Source organism: Stegodyphus dumicola, chromosome 4, assembly GCF_044657685.1.
Source record: "Stegodyphus dumicola isolate Sdum_Otavi_A_Nest chromosome 4, ASM4465768v1".
In the NCBI taxonomy this organism is placed as follows: Eukaryota; Metazoa; Arthropoda; class Arachnida; order Araneae; family Eresidae; genus Stegodyphus; species Stegodyphus dumicola.
The window spans coordinates 158235515-158261777 of record NC_140771.1 but is presented as its reverse complement, the minus strand read 5'-3'; the positions used below and the strand labels follow the sequence as shown (position 1 = coordinate 158261777).

Genomic DNA, 26263 nt, shown 5'->3' with positions numbered 1-26263 from the left:
TTTCTTTTAACTCATTATCTCTTTATTGTGCTAGAACAATTTCTTCATAATCAATAGGACCAATATTTTTTTCCGTAAACATGAGATAATGTGTCGGCCGCAGTATTATCAGTTCCTTTAACGTACTGAATATCAGTTGTGAATCGAGAAATAAAATCTAGTTGCCGAGTTTGACATGGGGAACATTTTCAAGTTTTTGTTTGAAGGCAAAACTATTGGTTTGTGGTCGGTAAATACCGACTGAAAATTGTTGTTCCTCTATCTAGCATGTATCTAAATTTGCGAATGGAAGAGTGTATTGCTAATAATTCTCTATCATAGGCACTGTATATTGCCTCAGTGGTGGTGAGCTTTCTAGAAAAAATTGCTAGGGGTTTGAGTCCTTCTTTAGTTATCTGAATTAAAGATCTGCTTATAGCATAGTCAAATGCTTCGACTTGAAGAATTAGCGATGCATTTGGCGAAGGATGTGCTAATAATGTAGCATTTGCTAACTGTTGTTTAGCATTTTCAAAAGTTTCACTTGTTTGAAGAGACCAAGAAATTTTGTGCTCCTCCTTGTTTCTTGAACCTTTTAAATGTTCTCCGAGTAGTGCTTGATTATGTGCTGCACGTGGCAGGTACCTACAGTAAAAATTTAGTCATTAACATTTGCTGAAGTTCAGGGTTGCGTCCACCCGTTCAAGTAAAGATTTAGTACCATTCTTGGTTATTAAATGGCCTAAGAATTTCATTTCAGGAACCCCGTAAACACATTTTGAAGTATTTAATTTAAGTCCATATATTTGTTTAGTTTGTGTAAAACTTATATGTTGAATAAGTTATATGTTGTTGGAAATATGTTGTTTATGAAGTGTTTCGTTTTCTGAGAATACTAGAATGCCATCTAAGTATGTGCAACAAAAGTCCAATCGTTGTAACACTTTCTGCATGAAATGCTGGAACGTTTGATCAGTATTTTTGATTCCAAAATTTAAGGACATTCAAAAGGACCGAAAGGGGTAATTAACTGCTGTTTTAGATTTGTGCTTTTCATAGATGGGTATCATATCTAATGTAGAAAACACTGTTTCTAAATTGAAACTTCTAAATTCAAAAAAAAAAAAAAAAAAAAAAAAAAAAACCTTGCAGTGTCTTTAGAAAACTCTATTTTACCATGAAGAGATTGAGCGAAATCTTGCATATGGGGAATAGGATATGAATAAAAAACTGTAACTGAATTAAATACTCTGTAATCTTCAACTGGTCTAATGCCAGTAGGCTCTTTATGTACTATGTGTAGAGGTAATGACCAGTTACTCTTAGAAGGTTGACAAATTTGCTGTTTTATCATAAATTCAAACTCCTTTTTTGTTTCCTGATAAACTTCGGGACCAATCCGTCTGGCGTTGGAGCGGACTGGTTTCCTTTAGTTTCAATATTATGAACTGTGTCATGTTTAATTACTTTGCTATGAATAGAATGATTAGTTAGTTCTGGAAGTGGTCTAAGAGTTTGGTGATATTGATAGCATTCCGAAACAGTCTTAACATTCAGTTGAGTGTTGTGCTCCAAGTTGCCACTACTAGCAAGACTTGTTAATGTATCAACGATATTTTTTTTTAAATCAACTAGTTATCCAAAATGGGTGATAAAATCGGCACCTATTATGGAAATTGAAACATTGCTATTATGAAATCCCATTTAAAAGTTGGCCTGAAATCGAAAGTTAAATTTAATTGCTTAAATGCTGTATTTTTTTAGCATTATTTGCAGCAAATAGCTGTAGAGTAGTACCAGTGATATACTTTCTTTTGGCACCGGAAGGCAGGAAATGTTAATATCTGTGTCAACAAGAAACTTCATGTTTGGCATAAATGTATAATCTGCTGGAAGTGTTCGTTGCTATTTCCGTATCCATGACTTGTTTCGGAATAACAGCGGAATTTAGTTTTCCACCTGAAATGAGCATTGAAGCATTTACGAGCATCAGCTGCAAACTTTTGGTGATAATAACAATAACCAATTTTTTTCATATGATTTGCATGCGAATTACGTTGCCTACTTTTTGAATTACATTGTCATTACCGTGGTATGTTGGATTTTAATTGTACTGTTCAACCTTGCTTAATGGGATTCTGTATTTGTTTGATCATTAAGCTTAGTGCTGAGCTTAACTCTGAATTTTGTTTAATATTTGATGCTGCGCAAATAGTGAGTTGTGCATCATTTGTGATTTCCGAAACCTTATCTGCTATCTGGGATAGACGAGTTAAATCTGCATCCGAAGTGGATAAAATTGCTTGCATATCGGAAGTAGGTCTTTGTATCCACATATTTTTTAGGAAATCAATGTAGGAATGTATTTTGTTTGATGCTGCCTCTTTCATTTGTTTCATAAAGGAAACTAGGTTTTTTGTTACCTAATTGTAATTCCGATCAAAGTTTATCAATTTGCTCTACTTCAAAATCTTGATCTGCGATTAGTCTATTTTTTTTTTAAGTTAGATATTTTTCAGTTTCAGGAGGTGTTAAGATTAAATCCGGTCGCAATTTCTTGCCGCTGAGGTTGCATATTGCTTGTATTTACTGCATATTTTTGAATGAAAACTATATTTATTACAAATTTATGAGAAGCTCTTATATAGTACATAGAATAACATGGAAAACAAAGGAGGATCTTGCTAGCTGCGGTTCTCTCTAGTCGAGAGTTACAGAACATTCTGGCGTGTTGCTTGATTGGAAACAATCTTCAAATTGAATTAGCCACGCTTCCTTAACTTTTCAGTTGTATTTTACATCCTCTGATTCGTTATATCTGGAATGATATTAGAGGATAAACAAGATCGTTGGTTCGTTAGCTTTCCCTAAATCGAGAGGCTTTGACCACAGACACAGTGCAGAACGCTAAAATCTCTCGACACTATGTGGGGGACTTCACACACGATATTCTCATCTCTGTGCGGTCCGCCGCAAGCTTCTCAAAGCCCGCTGAGTATGGACACAGTTGCCTACAATTTGCTGAAGCAGGCCTAATGAAGCATGAAGTTCCATTGGAATTGCATAAGAAGAATAAACAAGAACGTTTGAAAAATGCTTAAAAAAGAAATTAAATGCTTGTATTATCAGTCTTTTGTTTTCTTTCTTGTGTGGAATTTGCCACTGAATGCATAGCATGGTTAAAGGCTTTTTTTTTAAATTCCATCCATATTTGATCTGTGTTGACACTGTGCAATCTACAGTTATTTCTAGAGTAGTTCCATATATTGCTGGACATATTAAAGAATTAGCATGGTAGTCGTCTCATTCATTGCCAAGACTGAAATGTAAACATGAGAGGTAAGACATGCCTTTCTTTCCTGCCTTTTTTTTAGTTACTCTGTTATATATAATGAAACAAGTATTTTAAAATTTTGAATTTTATGCGAAGGCTCAAGTCAATTCGTTCTATATATTCTAGTATAAGTAAATATAAATAATAAAATAAATTGATATAAAATTCATTATTCAAAGATAACCAATATAAAAAAGGATAGTAATAAAAGAGATTTTTCTTGGTTATGAAATTTTAAAAAGTACAGTTTCATAAATATTGAAACATATTAAAAGAGAATTAAATGAACGCGATAAACTGTTGATCTGAAACTGGGGGGGGAAGAGAACTGAAATTAAAAATGAAAAAGGAAATTGACTAGAAGTGGCAAACATATTTACAGCAGTAAATAAAAAATCATTGGTAAACACTAATAATGCTGAAGAATAAGAAAACATAATATGCTGAAGCACCCTGATCTGTCTGCTGAGACAGAAAAAAGTGAGGATAAAGCATGAGTCATCATTAAATCTTATTAATTCAAAAATTTTGTTTTGTAGCTATATGAGGAGAACGAGAGCCTGTACAAATATTATCTTACAGCTGATGTGTTGACCATTTTAAAATTAGTTGGCAAAGTTCTGTTTAAGCTCAAATAAGCTTTTTCTGCAATCAAAACTCATTTTACTGATAAAATATTCACAAATATTAATTACTAGTTCATTGATTAATTATATATTGTAAAGCATGTGGGCTACCTGCTTTAGAAGAGACACTTTTATGTAGGCTATTTCAAAAGAACTTTCTCATATTCAAATTCCATATGGAGAAAATACGCAAACAGTATGGAACCAATCCATTTGCCAAGAATCATAGCAAGATGTGTTATCAGTGTGAACACCAACATTCAGACAGGAACATAGAATGCATTATTTAATAATTGCTGAGAAGAATTTTGGTAGTCAGGAACATCTCTCAACAAGAAAATTATATGTTTAACTTAACATATTGAAAGGAATAATTTGTTGATCTGTATTGAAGGTAAAGAAAGGAAAAAAGCTGCAAAAATTCATTGCACTAAACAGAATTCGAACCACGATAGAAACATGCTAGGATACTTTTAGCTTTTAGAAACGTGAAGTGATTTTAGCATGAAAATCATGCTCAGTTTGTATCAGTGTAATGATCAGCAGTATCAGATACTTGTGTATATTAAGAAAGAAAAAAATCTATAGCTATTGAAAAAAGCTTGACCAATTTTATAGAAACAATGAAAAATAGCTTTACTTTTGTAAATAGTAAGAATAATGAACGAATTGTCTTCTTTGTTGTGATTTAATCGGACATTTTTATAATTTAGAACAAGGTGGCCTCGGTATTCAAAATACTCGAGTTCAGCTGTGACCAGTATAGCTGGACTGTTCAAAGGTGTGAAAGGTTTAACAAAAATTATCCTTCCCAATCCATTCCTTGTTCGCCTCATAGTTTAAATTAGTATGCAAAATGTCGCTTTTAATTCAACCAAGTGACTGTTTTTTGAATTGTTCAGAAGATTATAATTTTGTGTACCTTCGCTGAGTAGTTGGGATGCTTTTTATCTACATTTTTTAAATATGTTATTCCTTTCTTTCTTTTTCTTCTTCTTCTTCTTTTTTTTTTTTTTTTTTTTTTTTTTTTTTAAATTTTCTTTTTTCCCTTTTTTTGGCAGGAGGCTTCGAAATTTTATTGTGTATATGGGTGCAAAATGACCTCTTTGCTTCAGATGAAGCACAGCTCTATTCTTCAGTATTTCTTTCCTTTTCTTCTTTCTAATTTATAAACTTGATGTTATAAAAATTTCTACATTTTTATTATGAAATATGATATGGAAAAAAAGTGTGGGGAAAATGATAAAAAGTATTTTAGTTTACTCTGTTCAAAATCTTCACAATGAAACATTAATAGTAATAATAATATATATCCTTTAGTTTATCTGCTATTGTATGTATGTAGGTGGCTAATATTTAGCCTGTTTACAATAATCAAAATACTTATTTTTGCATGTGCTTTTGATATAAATGTGTAACTTCACTTCGATGCATTATTTTATAGATCATTGATGGAAGTGAAGAAAATTTTTACATCTTATTTTCTACAAGTTGTAAGTACATTTTATAATAATATTTTGGAATGATAGCATTATTTCTAATAGCTCTGGGCTGATAAATTTAAATCAGTCATAAGAAATATTTATATTATTCACATATTATTTCATTTATTTGAAAATAATAAGGAAAACGATCAAGTATATTCTCACTTACATTATTGGGAAACTATTCCATATCAGCTATGCTAAAATAGCATGGATAACAGTTTACCAGTTTTCTCTGACTGTTTTCTATACATTCCTATATCCAACTACCATATATGGTTCATTTATGCTATTTAATTTATTTACAGAAGTTGATTGTACACAAATATTCTCTCTATAGCGGGGGCTCTCAGGGGGGACTTTCATAGTTTCAGGAGGGAATGCAGTCAGCCTTTTATATAGCTCTTAAGTATTTAGTTTTAGCTTATGAATATAAAAAACACTACTTTTATTCAACTTTTGGTATCAGGTTGTTAAGAAAGTAATTTTGGTTTTTTATTGTAAAAGAAAACTAAAATTTTTTTCTGTGGAAAAAATGAACTTTTTTAATCAGTCAAATATTACCCATTCTGAACGATGACCTTTTGCCATCTTTTTCGTAATTTCATGATTCCACGCACGTGGAACTTCTGATCTTGATCAGGAAAAAATTCGACCAAATGCGATTGGAGGTCATGATTATTACTGGAATTTTTACCATTTAAGAAGTTTTGTAAACTTTGAAATAAATGATAATCTGATGGTGCAAGCTCGGGACTACATGGGGGATTCAATATTATTCACAACTAAGCTCCAATAATTTTGTACATGTTGCTAAAGATGTGTGAAGCCTTGCATTGTCATGTTGGAACACAGTTCCTTTGCAATTTTCCTATTCTGACCTTTCCGGTTTCATTGCTTCCTCTAATTTCATAAATTGTTGGCAGTTAACATCTGAATTGATCATTTGGTTGCTTGGAAACAGCTCAAAATATGAAACACCTTTGTAATGCCATCAAAAGCATAAGATGGTTTTCTAATAAGGTAAATATCAATCCTTTTTTATGTATATAGCTATTATCTTACTTTCATAATTAATTATTTCTTAATTTTTACTTATTAATTTTGATATTAAATTTATTAGTTTGATGTTCTTTTTATGTGTTATTGGACATATCTACAGCATTTTTTCACTTTATTACACCCTGCTATTTTTAGGCTTCAGATGGCAACAGACAGTGTTTACCTTTTTAGTGAATTAAAAAAAAATCTCAATTCATTTATTCTGGAACTCTGTAGGAGCTAATTCATCAACTCACTTTCTGTTAATGAATTAATTTTGGCCTTTTATCTTTGAAAGAAATCTGACAGGACATCATATGACTTCTTTGTGGGGCCCAATTACACACATTTGTTTCTGTACTTCATTTAAACTTAGTTCTTCAAATTATTCTAAATTAATTAACCCATTCCTCAAGGCAAGTTGAAAATGACAGCAAAAGGTGCAAATTTTGAAATTTAATATCCCGCTTAATTTTTGTCATGCGGGAATCAAACTTCTTATATATTTTTTCCATGATGAGTATAAAACTTCCCAAATATAAGCATAGGACCCAGCAAAAATTAATTTTCCTTGTCTTTTTTTTTTTTTTTTAATTTGACGTTTACAAAATGTATATTTTTTGCCATTTAAAGCACTTCTGTAACTGGAAGTATATTACTCTGACCAATGACTGTGAAAATAAAAGCTAGGTAAGGGGGTGAGTATCGAGTATCGTCATCTTACTACAGGTCTCAACTAGAAAAGAGTTTTTACGAGTATATTGAAATTCATACGAGTAACATTTGCTTCGTTTTCAAAGAAACACTTAAATACGGTGTCTTAACAAAAACACCACAGCACAGAGGCAAGAATACATATGTAGAAACATGAAATTTTAATCGTAAGTAAAGAGTTCTAGCCGGTGAAAGTCCAGGATCAATCAATATCAATACACTTATTGCCAGGCTATCGCTAATATGTGCGCTGTTGTCGGCTCAATGACAAGTCTGCCCAAGCGGCGCATGAAGTAACAGTCGGACGGAGTAAGAGGAGGTATGAGGTGAAGAGAGGGAGGGGGGTGACCATACACCACAAGGTTTTAGAAAACCAAACAAGAATGAAGACCAGGAGAGGCTTGATAAGAGTGTGGGTATCTGACTGTGTTAACATAACATACATAAGAAAATGTATAAAATACAAAGTTTTATATATTAAAAATAAGTCAGTACGGTAAAATGAGAATAAAAGAATAAATGTGAAATACAAAATATATACTTAACAATATAAACATAAATACATAAGGTGCAATTAAGTCGGGAAATTCAAGTCACGGGTGAGGTGGGCCGCGTAAGGTCTGATATTAACATCTTCAGGTAGTATAACATATTCGAAGGTGTTGAATTCTCGTAAGTGTGAGCAATTCGTGGCCTTATTAAAGAAATTTTTATTCATACGATTGATAAATTCTTCTACCCATTCAATTTTAAAGTCATTGTGTAGAGTATCATTTCACACGTAAAAGTGTGCTTGGGTGATGAGCCTTAAGTATTTATTTTGAACAACCTGCAATTTATTTAAATCCTTTTTGTTGACCTCAGACCATGCCAGTGAAGCATATGTAAAGATGAGTCTAATAATAGCAGTGTATATATGTTTCTTCCTCAGGAGATACAGTTTGGCGTATTTCACTATCAACGGAAATAGATATTTCATCGTGGAAAAGCTCTGCCTCGAATCTTATTAATGTGGCGCTCCATGGAAATTTACTGTTAAGAGTGACACCCAAGTAGTTTGCTTTTTGCACTATGGGAACATCAACATCGAAAAGTTTAAGTCTGGCAGCGGCGAGTTCTTTTGGCCTTTTACTGAATGATTAGAAGCTGAGACTTCTGTGCATTAATAGAGATTCTCCACACTGTGCGCCAGTTTTTTATCTGTGGAGTAATGTGCTGCAATTTATTTAGGGCATTTTCTACGCTAAGTAACTTTACGGCCAGGGCTGTATCATCAGCATAGCAACCTACGAAGCCATTTAAATCATTGAAAACACGCGGAAAATCCATCACGTAGAAAATATACAAGATTGGACCCAAAATGGACCCCTGAGCTACTCCTGCCTTGAGTCTTTTTTTAACAGAATTATCTTTGCCTATATTTAAAAAGAACTTCCGATTTTTGATAAAAGAATAAATGAGTAGTACAGTCAAAAGTCGTTAATTCGGACACCAAAATCCAGAATGATCTATAATCCGCACCTCAAAGCTAAAAACTTTCTGCCCATGTGCCGCGTTGACACATACGCATAAGCGTTTACGCTTGTGCGTAAGACCTTTACGACTGCGCATATGCGTGTGCGCAAGCACAGAATACGTTTTCGCGTGCACATTTAATGTATAACGGACGGTATAAGCTAAAATTATCTAATTATCTATTTCAGTTAATGTTGATGATTGCGTTGTTCCTAAATCTTTGAATTAGATGCGGCTTATTATTTTTTGTAGACTGTAAGAGCAATTTTATAAAAGTAAACTTGAACTTCCGATTATGTCAAATAGAATTTCCGATGTTGGAGCTCCCAAAGGATCTACAAAGCGAAAGCATGTTTCGATGTTCATCAAACAAAAAGTGGAATTGCTATAAAAAATGGATAAAGACATGAAGAAGGTGATAGAGAGGTTAGTGAAAACGAAAAAATTTTGATTGACAAGTTAGTCGGTATTCTCGGCACAGCAATTACGGGACTTGAACAGCGGAACTTTGTAACTGAACAAGAAATTATGTCTGTTTATAGAATTAAAGAGAAAGTATTATCACATAAAACGAAGCAACTTAAACAACTTACATTGAAAGAAATGTTTAATAAAGTAAACAAATAAATATTAAGCTTTTTTTTGTAAATTTTGATACCCTTTAGATCATAATTGTTCTTTATTTCATAAATTATGGTTTCATATTTTTAATTTTAGAATTTCTGCACGCCATCTTACGAGATTTAAACTGATGATCTATAATCCAGAAAAATCGATAATCCGGAATCGCCGAAGTCCCGACGAGTCCGGATTAACGATTTTTGACTATATAAGATCCCTGTTAAAATCTAAGCAGATTAATTTGAATAACAGCTCCACATACGAGATGCTGTCGAAGGCTTTCGTCACGTCTAGCATGAGTAAGGCTACTTTCTGATGATTGTGAAGAGATGATCCAATAATTTCATCGAGGCAGACAAACTGCTTTGTCGTGGAGAGTGATTTTCAAAACCCGAACTGTTCGAGCGGTAATTTGGTCAGATAAGGCTCAATTTTTCTTTAAATAATTTTTTCGTAGATTTTACCTAAACCAGGCAAAAGACTAATAGGGCAAAAATCCTCAGGTTTAGTGATATCTTTACCTGGCTTAGGTAGGAGAATGACTTTAGCGACTTTCTAACTCTTAGGAAAATAGTTATTCACAATGCAGGCATTTACGATACTTGTGTATTTTGCGACGGTATTTAAGGGTAGGTTTTTGATGGCAATATTCGTTATTTCGTTGTAACCTGGCGCTTTCCTGTTCTTTAATTTTCTAATAACATCCTTAATTTCATTTGGAGTAGTCAGATCAGGTTTGCTTCTCGGACTCGGACTATTGACCCAGTCATGTATAAAATACCTTTTGTCATAGGAAAACGTAAGGTCGCAAGGATCCATGTTTGGCATGAACTGCTTTTCCAGATGGTCTGCCATAATTTTGACCTTATCTTTATTAGTCACAGCAATTGCATCATCACAGTAAAATGGCTTATTTACAGTGGGCCTATTCTTTAGATTCCTAGTAAACAACCAAAAGGCATTATTTGGCTCATTGAAGCTGGCAATTTTATCATTCCATCTCACGTTTCTATAGTTATAAATATTCTCCTTGAGAGTCCTATTAAGTTTATTTATGTCTCTTTTGATATTAGGGTTCCATGAGATGCACCATCTTTTCCTGAGCTTATTTTGCTTCTTAATCTGGTTGCGAATAAACCAAGGGAGCCTTTCCGCATTCTGATCAACAGGGAATTTTTTCGTAGCACTATTGTAAGCTGTGAGAATATTATTCGTAAGCGTCTCGATGGCTAAATTGATATCACTGATATTTCTCAGATTCCCGAAGTTCGGGGGGTTATTAAGAAGGTAATCATAATAAATCTCCCAATCCGTAACTTTTCTGTATTTGGTGTCATTCCACTGATTCAAGCGTGACAGTAATAGTGACATGGTCACAGCTCCGCTTTAACTTCCAGATACATGGGTATTGATGGGTGGCTAATATGATATCTAAAATATCTCCATGTCTAGAGTTATCTGGCAAGTAAGTGTATTCTGCAGGAGCGAAAAAATAGATTGAATAATTATTAATAAAATCATAAAGCTGCAGTCCATTTATGTTCGATCTTCGACAACCCCATTCGATATTTTTTGCGTTTAAATGTCCTCCTACTATAGTTTGTTTATCAGTGGGTAGAATTTCAGCAAATAAGTTCTCATCGAGTGGGTTATTTGGTGGGTACTAAAACTAAAATAAACTAAAATAGAACTAAAATAAACTACTCCAAAGAGAGGCATTTAATTGGAACTCTAACAAGTGCAGCAAAACAAGCATATAAGAAAAAAAAAAAAAAACACCCAGCCAGAAGAAAGAACTTTCTTGGTGGAATGGCAAATAGAAGCAGAGTTCGGGCGTTCAGAAGACTGGCACAGTCAGAAACAGATTCCATGCAAAGGGCCCAAAAAATGCAGACGTACTAGAAGGCACTTGCGCAATACAAACTACAGATAATAAAACCAAATCTGACTCCTGGCAGAAACACTGTAGTAGAATACCGGAAATTTTTGGGAAAGTACAAAAAATCACCGCAGGTAAGGTCTTTAGACCGACTCAATTGACTGCGAATGTGGCCCCTGATGCACCAAATCCGAGAAATATTCTTTCGGTAATACTGAAAACGGTTTTTCCTTCAGATGATCCCGCCAATGACTCAGAAATGCATACATTAATAACGACACAATTTCAGGAAAAATGCTGGTCTTCCAAAAATGGAGACTATCTCCCACCAACAATAGAGGAGGTAGACTTATTCATAAATGGTTTGGCAAGAAAAAAGGCACCGGGGCCACATGTCCTAGACAATATAATACTCAAGGCATTGCATAATGAGTTTCCAGAGCTGATCCATTCAGTCTGCAAAGCATGCTGGAAAGTAGGACACTTTCTGAAAAATATGAAGCTGGCAAAGATCGCTGTGTTTCACAAAAAGGGGAAAGATCCCTCGGATCCGACCTGCTACTGCCCTGTATGTCTCCTTCCCACAATTAGCAAAGTCCTAGAAAAGATCATTCTAATGAGGCTCAATTATAACATAAATAAAAGTTCAGTAATTAATAAAAAACAGTATGGCATCTGTGAAGGAATATATATGGAACAGGCAGTAGCGGATCTCCTGAAAGTGCTAAAAAAGAACAGAGAGGAAGATAGTCACTCAATAGTAATATCTATTGACATAAAGGAGTCTTCGATAATGTCTGGTGGCCTGATATAACAAAAGCATTAGATTCAATCTGTAAGATCTATCTCTAACTGTCCACATGCACTAACTTAAATCCTACAATGAACCTGGTGAATTCTCGCACAGGCGTGAAATAAATACCAGCACAGAAGTGTAATGTATTTAATTACGGCAAAGCACACTAGGGCTATCTGCCTAAGGGGAGCGATGCCTTCGTGGACGACTTTCTAAGCAAAACTGGCTTGTATACACGTTACACATGGGGAAAACCACAAAAACACCCATGCAGCCAGCCCGTTCACGGGATTCGAACCTCGGACCGAACTACCATTGTTCAGCGACTTTACCACTCGGCCATTTCCAGCACAGAAGAAGGTTGAAAATAACCCTTTATTAACTCAACTAAAATAACAGACAGCACGGATTTTGTGCATTACAAAAACACCATTCACTTGCGGTGATAACTTAAACGTAGACGAGAATACAAAATCAAATCTGAGAAATAAAAACGAGTGCAAGAACGCACTTCAGAATTACTCCTAAGAGATGGATTCACAGAGATCTAACCGCATGATACTAAACTGATAAGGTCAAAAGGCTTACTCGAGTGACCGCGAAATAACAACGAAACGTGTGCTAGGCTAGCGAAACATGCTCTGAATAAACTGAGATAATCACATGTTTAAATAGCACCTCACATAACTTAAAATAACAACAATAATTTCTCTTGAATTCCCCATTTAAAAAGATTTCAGGAAAAGATGTATCACATTCACAAACACAACGCACAACAGGACTGCAGTGGGGAGCAACACCATGTGTGCTTAAGAGGTGTTACCAGGCAATTACAGAAATAATTGTTCTCTACGGCGCTGCGATCTGGGGGAAATACTCTCAACGTAAGCATGCGTAGATTACTCCTGTTCATGCAAAGGCTGCAGCTCTTGCTCATCTGCAAGGGCTACAGAACTACTTCAACGGTAGCTCTGCAGGTTCTGGCAGGAATTCCTCCACTAGACTTGCAAGCGGAAAGGGAGTCGTTAATTGCAAGAGTGTTAAGGCTAGGTGAGAATGGAGTTCTATGGGAACAACACCACTTTGCTGAAGACTTGAAACTTTGAAGAAAAACACAAGCCAGTGACGCAAGGACATCCGGCTGAAGCACATCTAAAAAAGTATATTCTAGGCCACTATGTGACACCAAATGATAATCACACAGCTATATTTACAGATGGCTCAAAAACCGAGATGGGTACTGGCAGTGCCTTCTGCATTTTAAAAGGTGTTACAGTTGTGTATAAATGGAAAAGAAGGCTTGGCAGTAGGAACTCAGTATTCCAAGCTGAGCTGGCAGCACTGAAAGCAGCCATTAATTATGTGAAGGTGAACAGACTTACCCAAATTACTATTTACAGTGATTCTGCCTCTAGCCTTGATGTAATCAAAGGTTACAAAAGCAGAAGCCAGTATGTCTAAGAACTTAGAAAAATCCTCGTCAGTCTTCTGCCATCAGAAAGGCTATGCGTCACGTGGGTTCCGGCTCATATGGGCATAAAAGGCAATGAGGAAGCGGACACCCTGGCAAAAGAAGTGGCAAAAGAGGTCTCAAGAACAGAACTGCCAGATAAATTACCTAGATCTCATCTAAAAAAGATCACTTTAAAACAACTGATAGACAGATGGCAAGCCAGATGGAACACAGTGGATACAGGAAGGAGAACATATATGTTCTTCCCAGAAACAACGCTAGAGTTAAATTGCAATAGTAGTAGTCAGACACAGTTTTGTACAGGCCATGGCCCATTCCTAACTTACCTGCATAGATTCAGCCTGAATGACACAGAAAAAATGTCAATGTGGAGAGGTGGGGGATCCAGACCACTACATCTTCCACTGCACAAACACGGCACAATACCATATAAGAAAGCCAAGTCAAGCTTACTGGCCACAATGGGTGGCAAATATGAGAACAAACAAAACAGCAAATAAAAAGCTACAAGTGGTAATCAGCCATTGTCAGAGAAAGTATTCTCTAATACGACGATAAGTGTCCCCAAACAGAAATAATCAAGTGCTTAGCGCTCTGAATCATAAAATGTACAAGTCACATTAAATCAATCTGTTAAGTATGCGGGGCACACACCTTGGACTTCTCAGCCAAGCCTAACTTAGATAATTAGGACTATGGCAACAACCTGCCTATATTCTTAATGATCAGTTTTATGTATTATGTTTATCAATTTTAGTTTTCATGTATTATGTATGCATTTTTAAGTGTTATGTCTGTAGGTATCAGGGATCAGCTTTTTTATTTCTGTACTCAGTATCATGTTAGTTTTTCACTTTAATATTCAGTTTTGTACTTATATATGTATTATCCTGTCTGCAATTACTACGAAAGAAAATGTAGATGCATGATTCAATTTGGAAAACAACTCCAGTTTAAGTTTGCGCAAAGAACTAAATTATGCAGGAATTTGTTATCTTAGTGATAACAGGTACACAATCTTTTAAATGTTTTTACATAAGAGTCAGGCACATGGAAAGTAATCTGTGTTAAATTATGTTTGGGCACTAGGATTTTTTTTAATCATTTTTTATCTCTCTCTCTCTCCTTTTTTTTTTTTTTTTTTTTTTTTTTTTTGCATCCGCATGTAGACATTTAGCAAGTACAGAAAATCCACGGCAGTTAATTTTTCAGGCAGAGTCCTCCTTTCTTTACTTTATCTAACACAAGTTTCTGTTTATTCTAACAGTGATTCTTAACAGTCTTTTGATTGCTTCTTTGTTTAATTTTAAGTAATTTCTAACAGGATACTTTTTACTCGAACAACAACATCCAAACTTACATGTATACTTTATGAGGCTCGTAGCCGGAGCAGGGTAGAGCAGAGAGTAGATGGTTTCTGCCAGGAAAATAACACACTGTGAGGCTAAGGCCAGGTTAATGGTCTTCCTTGGTGGCGCTCACTCACTCACTTACCTTTACTTTATACAAGAAAGTAAAAAACTTCAGAAAATAATTTTTGTGATCAAATTGTTGAGATCAGAGATACAGCTGATGAAATTACCTGGTTCATCTCTGATGAAACATACATATAATTTCATTGTCCGTTGATTGTGTTTGTTTTCTGCTTATACTTTATATTGCTTTTGTCATATAGATTTTAAATTAAGGAAAAACATTATTATTATTTATTTATTAATTTATTTATTTTTTGGTTTATAACTATGCAGTATTAATTTGTTTTTCAACATTCACTCAATATGTGCAATTTCTTCGGGATTTGTTCTAATTTATCATATATTTTATTTTTGTTCTCATGTTTATTATTTATTTTTATACCTATATTTATACAATTTTATGAATTGCCAGTTGGTTCTATGTAAGGGAGAAACTCACTTAAATGCTTTTTTTGTGCTTCTTCAATCTTAAATATTGCCATTTCTATATATACACTGGTTTCCACAAGTTAAGCCTGTAATGGGAAAATCATAAAAGTGGAAAAGTAAAGCTTTGATTAACACCATTTTTCTTACAATGGTAGAAATTGCATTTATGCATGAAAGAAAACAAGCGTTATGCACAAAAAAAGAAAACCATTTTTAATTTTCGTTAATTATATGATATCACATCACATTTTGGTCATTAACAAATTCATGTTTTTAGCTAAAAACAAACAAAAAATTTAGGTATGTGACCACCCATATCTTCACACAAACATTACGGCAATTGCCCATGATTTCAATGACGTGATCAATATCGCAGATGCTAGCAATGGCTATTCGTCTATTAGGCCAATTTTTCGCTGTCTAAGATTGACTGGTTAAAGTAATTGTGGTGAGAGAGCATGCCCAGAGCATCCTAAAGATTTTTAATGGCATAAAGGTTGGGAAAGTACAATGGCCATGTCATATGAAAAATATCCTTACACTCCAGGTACTCGTAAATAATGGTGGCGCAATGGAGACAGACATGATCATCCATCAAGCCAATCAGCTAGAGGTGCATATCATGTGTTATGTTTTATGTCATAGCTTCTCTCTCGCCTCACTCTTTTGAACAGTTTCTGGCATCTTTATTGATATTGAGAAAGCGTTTGATAAGGTTTGGCACCCACGCCTCCTTATCAAACTTATCGGCAACAATTTCCCATTTGGACTAATCCTTCTAATTCCTAGATTTTTGACAAACAGAACTTTTCAAGTTCATATTAAGAACAAACTCTCAAATATCAGTTATATGAATGCAGGTGTCCCTCAGGGCTCGAATTTTTCGCCTTTTCTCTTTAATATGTATATAAACGATCTTCCCAGCCACAAAGATGCCATTATCGCCTGCTATGCAGATGACACTGCCATTCTCAGCAAATCCATCGACCCTCAAAGAGCTGTTCAAAACTTACAAAATGCAATAGATTATATTTTCCCATGGTTCAGTGCATGGAAAATTAAAATTAACGAAAGCAAATCAACTACAATTTATTTTCAAAAGAACCCTAGACGACATCTCAATAGTTATTATTATCGATAACATCCCTATCCCCAATGAAAAATGCATCAAGTATTTAGGAGTTTATCCCGACCAGAAATTCACATTCAAATCACGTTGAAAATACATGCAAAAGAGCTAACCAAGCAATAGGAAGTATTTATGCACTCATAGGAGAGAATTCTAAACTTAGGTTAGCAACAAAAAGAGTAATTTATCTTCAATATGTCTCATTCTTCTTTATGCATCTCCAGCTTGGGCTGCTACTGCAAGAACTCACTGCACAAAAATTCAAAAGAAGGCAATTCGAATAATTACAAAAGCACCCTGGTTTGTGCGGAATAGCACCCTATACAACAACTTGAAATTCAAACCAACAGATGCAGAAATTTTAAAATTATCTCAAAACTTCTTTACGAAGTGCGACAGTCATCCTGAAAATATTATTAAAAAACTCAGAAATTATGATTACACAATAGAAGAACACAAAAGACCCCGTACTATTCACCACAATAGTCAGTGGTAATTGTATATATATATTTTCATTCTTTACTTATTTAGCCAAATTTTATTTTACTATTTTTACTTTTCACCTTACTGCATTACTTTACAAAGTGCTATGGACTTTGTCTCTGCCAAAGCAGGTAGTATAGACTTTGGTGTGTATATAGTTTTATTCTTGTGAACCGTTTTCTACCGTGACAAACTATGCCATTTCATCATATAATCATTTACCAATAATTGCTTATCCAAAGAATAGTATGAAAATTTTTTTAAAAATGCCTCATGATGTAACCTACAAGAGATGGCGCCACCGGAGCACCAGCCTACTAAGAAGCTTTCCATTTCCAAAAATATATGTAGCCACATGAGCACCTTCGTATCCTCTAAGTTTACTTATCTCTCAACAGATGGCATCACTGGAACTTCCATTAAAAATCTCTTGAGTTTTAGTGCTCACAGTATGTGCTCAAGTACTTTCCATTCTAGTGGATTCAATCCCCTTGATCCTCAAGATTTAGAAAAGTCAAGAATAATATATTGGTAAAGGCCGCAATAGGCCGATTGTCTGTTACCTGAAGTTAGACATAAGACATAAGAGTCTGTTTTGGTGGGTGCCGTTGGAAAGAGAAAGAGTGCTATACAATTGTTCTTGGTCGAATCTCGTTTCTATGTGTGAAATAAAATATATTTTTATAGTAAATGCTGTTCCATACTGCTTCATCAAATACAGGAGTCAGATCAACCAATGTCACCTTTAATGTCGACTTTAGGACATGAAATGTTTTACAGTAACGGACACTTTTTTTTTTTTTTTGATTTTTTCCACTGGCGTGTGTTCCACACGAACAATGGTTGATTCTGAAATTTCTGCTGGGGTGATTCAAGTTAATCCATCTCAATGGTTTCACATGTTGAAATTGATGTTCGAATTAGCAACTCCTAAACCGATATCGGAACAAAAGACAAAATTCAACTACGTCGTGCCTCACTTACCACCTAATATTACCATTGTTATTCATGATGTCATTATTCAGCCTAATAAAGTCAAACCATATGAAACAAAAACTATCGAAAGATGTTCCGAATCGGACTTAAGAAATTCGTCGGCTGCTGCTAGCAGACAAAAGCAAGCCTCGGTGATCAGAAGTCCAGCGAACTCCTCCACACATTATGAAGCGTCAATCAAAGAATAACAATACAGACGACTTATTTGAGCTCTGTAATCAAGCTATGCCTGCTCCTCTCCAAACTATATTAGCTTCCATGTCTCGCAGTACTTCGATAAAGCGGCGGAAGTATCTGATCAAATTTTTGGCTATAAACTACACAAACATTTTCGTTATCATCCCTAACAACCACACTTTTTCGGAAAATGTCAGTTCTTCCTTTCAGGGTCTACTTCGTGAAGAAATGAAAGTTCTTCGGAAAGAAGTTTCCGAACTTCATCGTTCCAGAATTTCATTTGGTATCAGTTTTTCTGGTCGCAAACTATGTAAATTGCGTGACAACAAATTGTGCTGGTTTCATCGAAAAAGAAGGAGAATGCAAAATAGTGTGTTTCGCTGTGTTCCTGCTAGAGAAATTTGATGAAGGCAACCGACTTTTCTGACTCTTATACATTGCGTGGCCTTTTCATTAAAGACCGATCTACAGGTAGGTGTTTTCTAAGAGATTCAAGAAGTGATGCCAGTTTAATTGTTCCCAATAAATCTGAACTGATGACACCAGTGCTCCAAACGTTTTATGCTGCAAATTGATCATCCATTAATGTCTATGGTCGTAAAACAATGGCTGTTAATTTCGGTTTAAGTCGCAATTTTACTTTGCGTCTAATTGATTTAACAATAAATTTTAAAGTACGTGCCAAATTAAATAACTGTAATATTTTTTTCTGGAAAATCCTCTGGTATTAATAATATGTTTAGTAATTTATTGTTAAAATATCCTGATATTACTAAATTACCGTATCCCGATCAACCTGTGAAACACAATACTGTGCATTATATAAATACTAAAGGTCCTCTAATTGCTGCTAAAGCTGAATTTCAGCGCAGGATTCAATTGTGTCATATTGCAGGCTTTTTCTTAGTTTGCATAACAAATTTATTTTAAGTTTTCCTGTTCTCAACTTCTAAAACTTCCCCTCACATTCTCCCGCCAGAATGTAAATTTAAAGTTAAGTGCCATTTAAACATGTGATTATCTCAGTTTATTCAGAGCGTGTTTCGCTAGCCTAGCGCACGTTTCGTTGTTATTTCTCGGTCATGCTAGTAAACCTCTTGGCCTTATCAGTTTAGTATCACGCCGGTTAGATTTCTGTGAGTTCATCTCTTAGGGATAATTTTGAAGTGCGTTCTTGCACTCGTTTATTTTTCAGTTTTGATTTATATTATCCAGTAAAAAGTCGTTAATTCGGACACCCATAATCCAGAATGATCTCTAATCCAGACCTCAAAGCTACAAACTTTCTGCGCATGCGTCGCGTTGATGCATGCACATAGCGGGGGGGGACGCCATGATGACGTGGCACGCAATGAATTGAAAGTTGATCTGTCAGCACTATCCTTATCTTCAGGGCAGATGTTTTTATTTTATTTGGCTTATAATTCCTTACTAAATGTAGTATTTCATCTCGATGTACTTCTTCTTTGATATGATTTAAATCAAGTTCCTCGTCAATATAATTCGCTTCCGATAGGGAAGAAAGTGACACAGAGGTTATTGAAACCGAAAAAATTTTGATTGACAAATTAATTGGTATTCTCAACGCAGCATATATAGGACTTGAACAGCGGAACTTTGTAACTAAACAAGAAATTATGTGTGTTTAATAGAATTAAAGAGAAAGTATTATCACATGAAACGAAACAACTTACATTGAAAGAAATGTTTAATAAAGTAAACAAATAAATATTAAGCATTTTCTTTTTGTAAATTTTGATACCCTTTAGATCATAATTGTTCTTTATTTCATAAATTACGGTTTCATATTTTTAATTTTGTAATTTCTGCATGCCATCTTACCGGATTTAAACTGATGATCTATAATCCGGAATCGCCGAAGTCCCGATGAGTCCGGATTAACGACTTTTGACTGTAGTGTACGTTTAGGTATCGCCGCAAGTGAACGGTGTTTTTTTAACGCACAAAGTCCCTGCTTACTGTTAAATTAGTTTGATTCAATAAAGGGTTATTTTGCACCCTTCTTCTGTGCTGTATTTAATTCACGCTTGTGTGAGAATTCGCCAGGTTTGTTGTAGGATCTAAGTTAGTGTATGTGGAAAAGTAGAGATAAATCTTACAAGTCGCGCCCGAATTTTTCCGAAATCATGGCTAACAACGAAGGTGCAGATGAGTTCGCTCCATCGACAACGCAAACCCCACTGGCTCCTGGAAATGTGATGGAAGGCTTTGGATATCTGGTGGACACTATTACGGCCTCCATGAAACCCTCAGTGATATTTGATGGAAGAACGTCGGTAACTAGTTTCCTAGAAATTTTAGATAAGCATTTTTTACTTTATCCTGTTCGTGATGTACAAAAGATCACAATAGCTACGACCGCCTTGCGAGGACAGGTATTAAGTTGGTTTAAAGGCATTGGAAAAATTCGATTGGGAGAAATTGGAAGCCCCACTTATACGTTCGACAGTTTTAAAGCCGCGCTAGTAAAAGCTTTTCTCGTGGTGAAGGATAGAGCTACTCTTGAAGCCGAATTGTATGGCAAGTACCAATTTAAAATTGAGAAATTGTCTAATTTCATCTTACGCAAGGTCCAAGTCGCGAATTTGTTATATGGTAAAAAGCCCGACGAAGAACTAATCAAAATTATCTTGCCTCGACTATTCCCGCAAGTTCAAGATTATATTGAAGTAAGAAACGCTAGCACTCTAGAGCAATTGTTTGAGCTGGCGGTGAAATTTGAGAGTAGGAGGGTAGCAGAAAATATGCGTACGAGAAGTTTTGGCCAAAGACCAAATTTCGAGGCCATATGCGGAAAAAGCGAAAACATCTTATAACGGGAATAAATTTCAAGATAAAAAGAAAGGCGATCGCCAAAATAGGCTGCAAGATTAAAAAAAGGGGGCAGTTAAGAAAGATTTAAATTAGGACGGGTGGCTGCTGAAAAGGGGATACAGTCACCCCATTTGAATAAAAGTTCAATTGAATACAGTGATTATAAAAAATTTGTCCTTACCTCTAATTCACATTCGAATAAATAAGGTGCCAACAGAGGCTTTGGTGAATACGGGAGCAGAAGCAAATTTTCTGTCAGAACAATTCTTTCGAAATAATTTTAAGAATTATAGATTATTTAAAATTCAAAACACCAAAGTCATTGCAGCGCAGAGCAAACATTGTTCATTTATAGGTAAAGCAACGTTTAATGTAGAGATAAAAAATGAACTTCAAAAATCTATATTTTATGTAGTGCAAAATCTACAAGTTTCGGTAATTTTGGGCACAGATCTTTTAAAAACAGCGGGAGCCGAAATTAATTTTCAAAATGAAACTATGCAACTCAGCATGAAGCCGAGGGAAGCTGTGGAGCCTCCGGAACTCAACCTGGAACATGTGAAATCAGAAGACAGAAGAAAACTACAAGAACTGGTAAGACAGGTGATGGAGGACGGGGACGCTTGGTGTTTAACGGAGGTAAACAGGCATATGTCCCACACCCTCCCCTATCTAGATGCGACAACTCCCTGGGGTCCCACAAGGGCGCACGGGATTTTACTGAGCCTTCATGTAAAAGTTTACATGGTCATATAGGGGCTATTCCAGTTTGACATAAGTACAGTTTGACATAAGTAAGTAGTTCAGTACAGATTCTTATGTTAATGGTTGACCTGGGTGTTCATAGGCCATAATGCATACATGAAACATGACATTACATACATGATATATGACATGACATTAAATTTATACATAATACTTGCATGAATTAGTACATACATACTTTATACTTCAGGTGACATTAGACTTACACATACATAATGCATGATTTTAATCTTCACATATTAGAGTTATAACCTGACGGTGTGCTACATTAAGCTAATTGTATTGCGAACTTGCTAAGTTACTTTATAACTGGATTACTTATAGTTTATATTATTGCTATTACTTCTTAAATGACATTATGCTATATAACAAGATAGGCACACATACTTTGCCTTATAATCATATATGCGTTACTTAAAATAATACACATGTGGCACGCGTTACACGCGCTAATGACTACATTACTGATTATGTTATGTTAAAAATACACATAGTACGACATATTACACTCATTGATTAAATTACTTACATTACACAATTACTTATACACTTACATATTTATACAATTCTAGACAGTGCTATATAACACCTGCTAAGTTACAATAGAGATACATATATTGTTAACACTTACATATTTACAATACTATACAGTACCATTTAACACTTATTTTATTACATTAAGTACACATATGCTGTACACGCGCATCTCACGCAGTTTACCTATTACATGTTGCCTACATAGTGTTCTTTTGATCTGCATCACACATAAATTGCGTACCTCATACAGAGTTTAGTACTGATTACTGTGTGCAGTGAAAACTACAGAGGTATTTAGAACATTGGTTTATTCCATAGTGCCCTATACATGCCGCAGTGTGCAAATCAGAAAACTGACTGGTAAGACAGTTTTCTGATTTATTTTCTGAAACACCTGGCCTCACTCAGATAGTTCAGCATGAAATAAATTAAAAAAGTGAGGAGCCCGTGAAGGAAAGGCCATACAGATATGATCGTGTTCAGAAAAAAGATCATTGAGGAGCATATTCAGCACATGCTCGAAAATAAAATTATTAAACCTATAAGTAGTCCTTATGCGAGTAATGTAGTACTGTGTAGAAAAAACAATGATCTGCCAAATTAAAATTTTAAAGCTTGGAGGCTAGCTATCGACTACAGGAAGCTTAATAGCTTAACCAAATACCCCGTTTATCCTCTGCCTATAATTGAGGAAGTGATCAGAAACATTAGGTCAACCAAATACATGACCACCATAGACCTTACCTCAGGGTATTCTCTAACAGTTATGAAACGAGAGGATGTGCCTAAAACAGCTTTTGTCATGAAATCATTAACTTTTGCTTTCCTGAGAATGCCTTTTGGCTTATGTGGAGCCCCGGCGACTTTTCAACGCACCATGGACATTATCTTAAGACCTGTCCTCGGGAAATCAAAGTTTATTTATCTCGACGATATAATTGTTTCAAGTAAAAGTATTGATGAACACATAAACGATTTGAACGAAGTTTTTACATTATTAAGAGACGCAGGCCTAAAATTAAATGCGAGTAAGTGCAAGTTCGCGGCAGAAGAACTAAATTACTTAGGATACAAAATTTCAAAACACGGAATTGAAACTCAAAACTCCAAAGTAACTGCGATAAAGAATTATCCACCACCCAACACTGCAGAAAAGCTCTCTTCTTTCTTAGGCATCTGTAACTATTATAGAATATTTATAAAAGACTTCGCAAAAATAGCGGAAACACTTTTACAATTGAAAAGAAAAAAAGCCAGATTTTCATGGTCAGCTGCGGCAAACACTGCGTTTGAAAGACTAAAAGATGCGCTAATTCAAGCGCTGGTCTTAAAATTCCCGAAGGGGGATGAAAATTGCGAAATTTCGGCTGATGTTTCGGATTTTGCTGTAGGTGCGGTTTTGGCACAGAATAAGTAGCCTGTGGCATATTTTTCAAAAACCCTAACTCTAGCGCAACGAAATTATACTGCAACGGAAAGAGAAACTTTGGCCTTACTTTTAGCCGTACAGAAATTTGGAGTTTATTTTGGTAAGGCACCGATAGTCGTGTATTCAGATCACGCCGCCGTGGGACGACTATACTCCGGCAAAAACTTAAGTCAGCAACTCATAAGATGGGCATTAAAGTTGCACCTCTTAGAGTAATAGCAGATAACGACCTCCAATTCGTTAGTCAAATTTTCGAGGAGCTATGTGCAGGGCTTGGCATCCGCCACCTTAAGATGGTCCCGTACAGACCGCAGTCAAATATTGCCGAGCGCGTAAACAGAAATATAGTTAAAATCATTCGGAGCTATGTAAAAACGTATCACTGACGCTGCGATGACTGTGTAGATCAGTAGGTGTATGCCCTCAGAACGGCCAAGCATGATACCACAGAAAAGTCTTCTTGTGAACTCTTTCTGCAGAGGAAGATAATTACCCCTTTAGATAAATTATTTTTTGTCCAGAAAAGGAGGGAGAATTTAAACAAAAAGACATCCAAAAATTAATTAATGATGCAATCAAAAATTCAGATGTAGCTAGAGAAAAACAGTCTCTCTACTATAATACGAAAAGATGAGAGTTTAAATTTTAAACCTGGGGATAAAGTACTGAGAAGAAAACATGCATTGTCTTGCGCCCCACTGGAAAAAGTGTCAAAATTTTTCCCGAGATTTGAAGGTCCCTACGCGATTGAACGTATTTATGGAACAGTTTTATATTTAAAAGTAAGAAAAAGGGCAAGATCACTGCCAATGTTGATCAAGTGAAGAAATACCATGATCGTGATGACATGCCCATTTTTAAAGATGTTTTGCGGGAAAATTCAAATTTAGAAGGGCTCTCAACAGCACAAGTCATTCTCCCAGAAACCAAAAGGAATCAAGTCTTGGAGCCGGATGGAAAGAAGCGTCAACTTCAAGAGCCTAGATTTATGAACAAACGAAAAATAGAAAAGCCCCATAAGAGAAATAAGGTCCTGAGAAAGGAAGGGGAGACTAGACCCCGCACAGGATCGACAAGTAGGCAAATGGAGAGAAAACAGCATTTGAGACATCAGAACTTACGATGCCAGCCACTAAGGAAGGAAGTCAAGAATAAGTTAGCACCTCAAATTCCACATAGGAAACGTCCATTAGACGAGGAGGCCATAAACAGAAGGAAATACCTAAGAAACGGAGGAAAGCCTACGGAGGTCCAGCGAAAAATACTTTGGCCAGTCCAAGGAGGTTCCTCGGCCACAACCGGAAAACGTCCAACGCACACAGAAATAGAACATAGCTGAAAGAAACCAGCGTGGGACTGAGGTATCAAAAGAAAACGGCCGGCAATGGAAACGCTCAGAGTCGCCAGAGGATATGCGTGAGACGCCTCGATGTTCTTCTTGAAGCTTGGCTTCCCTTTGGCGCCTTATGCTCCAACTCAAATGTGATGTTATTTACATGTTAAACCACAAGGACGCAATCCCTCCAATTCAGGGAAGAAGTCCGAAAACCAAACCTTAACATTTAATACTTAATAATAATACTTATGAGTCCATTAAGATATATTTGATGACAAATTTGTTTAGAAAATAATATCTCCTAGGTTTCTTATTACAATGATTTAAAAGATCAGCTAAGAGGTCAATATTGCTAATTTTCATCTTCTTGAGCATAACGTTTCTGGCACTATCGTACTTTCTGCAGTGAATAATTGCATGTTCTGCACTGTTGATCATATAACATGAGTCACAAAATGGCGAATTCGCTCTACGATACCTGTACAACAGTTGGTTCGTGTCCAACAGTTGCAATCTTATTTTACTAATTACTACTTCCATTTCCCTATAGATGTTTAATCCTTTACTCCACTCACAGTAAACATTACAGTAGCTGAATCTGTGGCTCGTGTGAGAAGTCCGCCAGAAGTCGACTTGCTCTTCCATAATAGTATTCTCGATGAAACTACACGCATCCTCTGCTGAAAAATCCCCCGAGTTCTTCATATTTCTTCTTTTCGCAACTTTGTCCGCTCTTTCATTGAACCCTATACCCTTATGACCAGGAACCCAGATGACAGTGAGATGATGGAAAGCCTTAATCCGCTCGAAGAGCTTAAGGATGAGAGAGTTGGATCTCCTATGAACACAGCTCAACGCGCTAACTAATACCAACTCCTGCATCAGACTTGGAAGCGTCTGTATCGTAGATCTTAAAACCTTGATTCACGTAGTCATTAATAATGTAGCGAGAAAATTGCTGTATCTCCACATCTAAGAGATTTTTGTTCTAAAACTCATTTATTTTGAAACGACACTTTACTTCTCCAGAAAAATCTTGCTCATTGTTAAAGGTAATAAATACACTTGCTGAAATCTAGATTGAGATTGCATAGCTTGTCTTTAACACACTGGCTAATGGGCTTACGTATTTTACCCCACTTGCATCTTTGCAAACAATTTTTCAAACTATCCTCAATGAGACAGAGCAATATTCTTTATTAGAAACTT

General features: G+C 35.5%; 1 protein-coding gene across 9 annotated transcripts in view; it reads left to right on the top strand.

Moving 5' to 3' along the window:
• LOC118179562 (cytoplasmic dynein 2 light intermediate chain 1) overlaps positions 1-26263 on the top strand; it is a 116409-nt gene that overhangs the window by 64091 nt on the left and 26055 nt on the right. For all 9 annotated transcript variants that reach the window (XM_085815659.1, XM_085815653.1, XM_085815660.1 and 6 more), the window contains exon 12: positions 5384-5432. In XM_085815659.1, coding sequence (XP_085671785.1) covers positions 5384-5432 — 49 coding nt within the window. The remainder of the gene's footprint in view (positions 1-5383; positions 5433-26263) is intronic.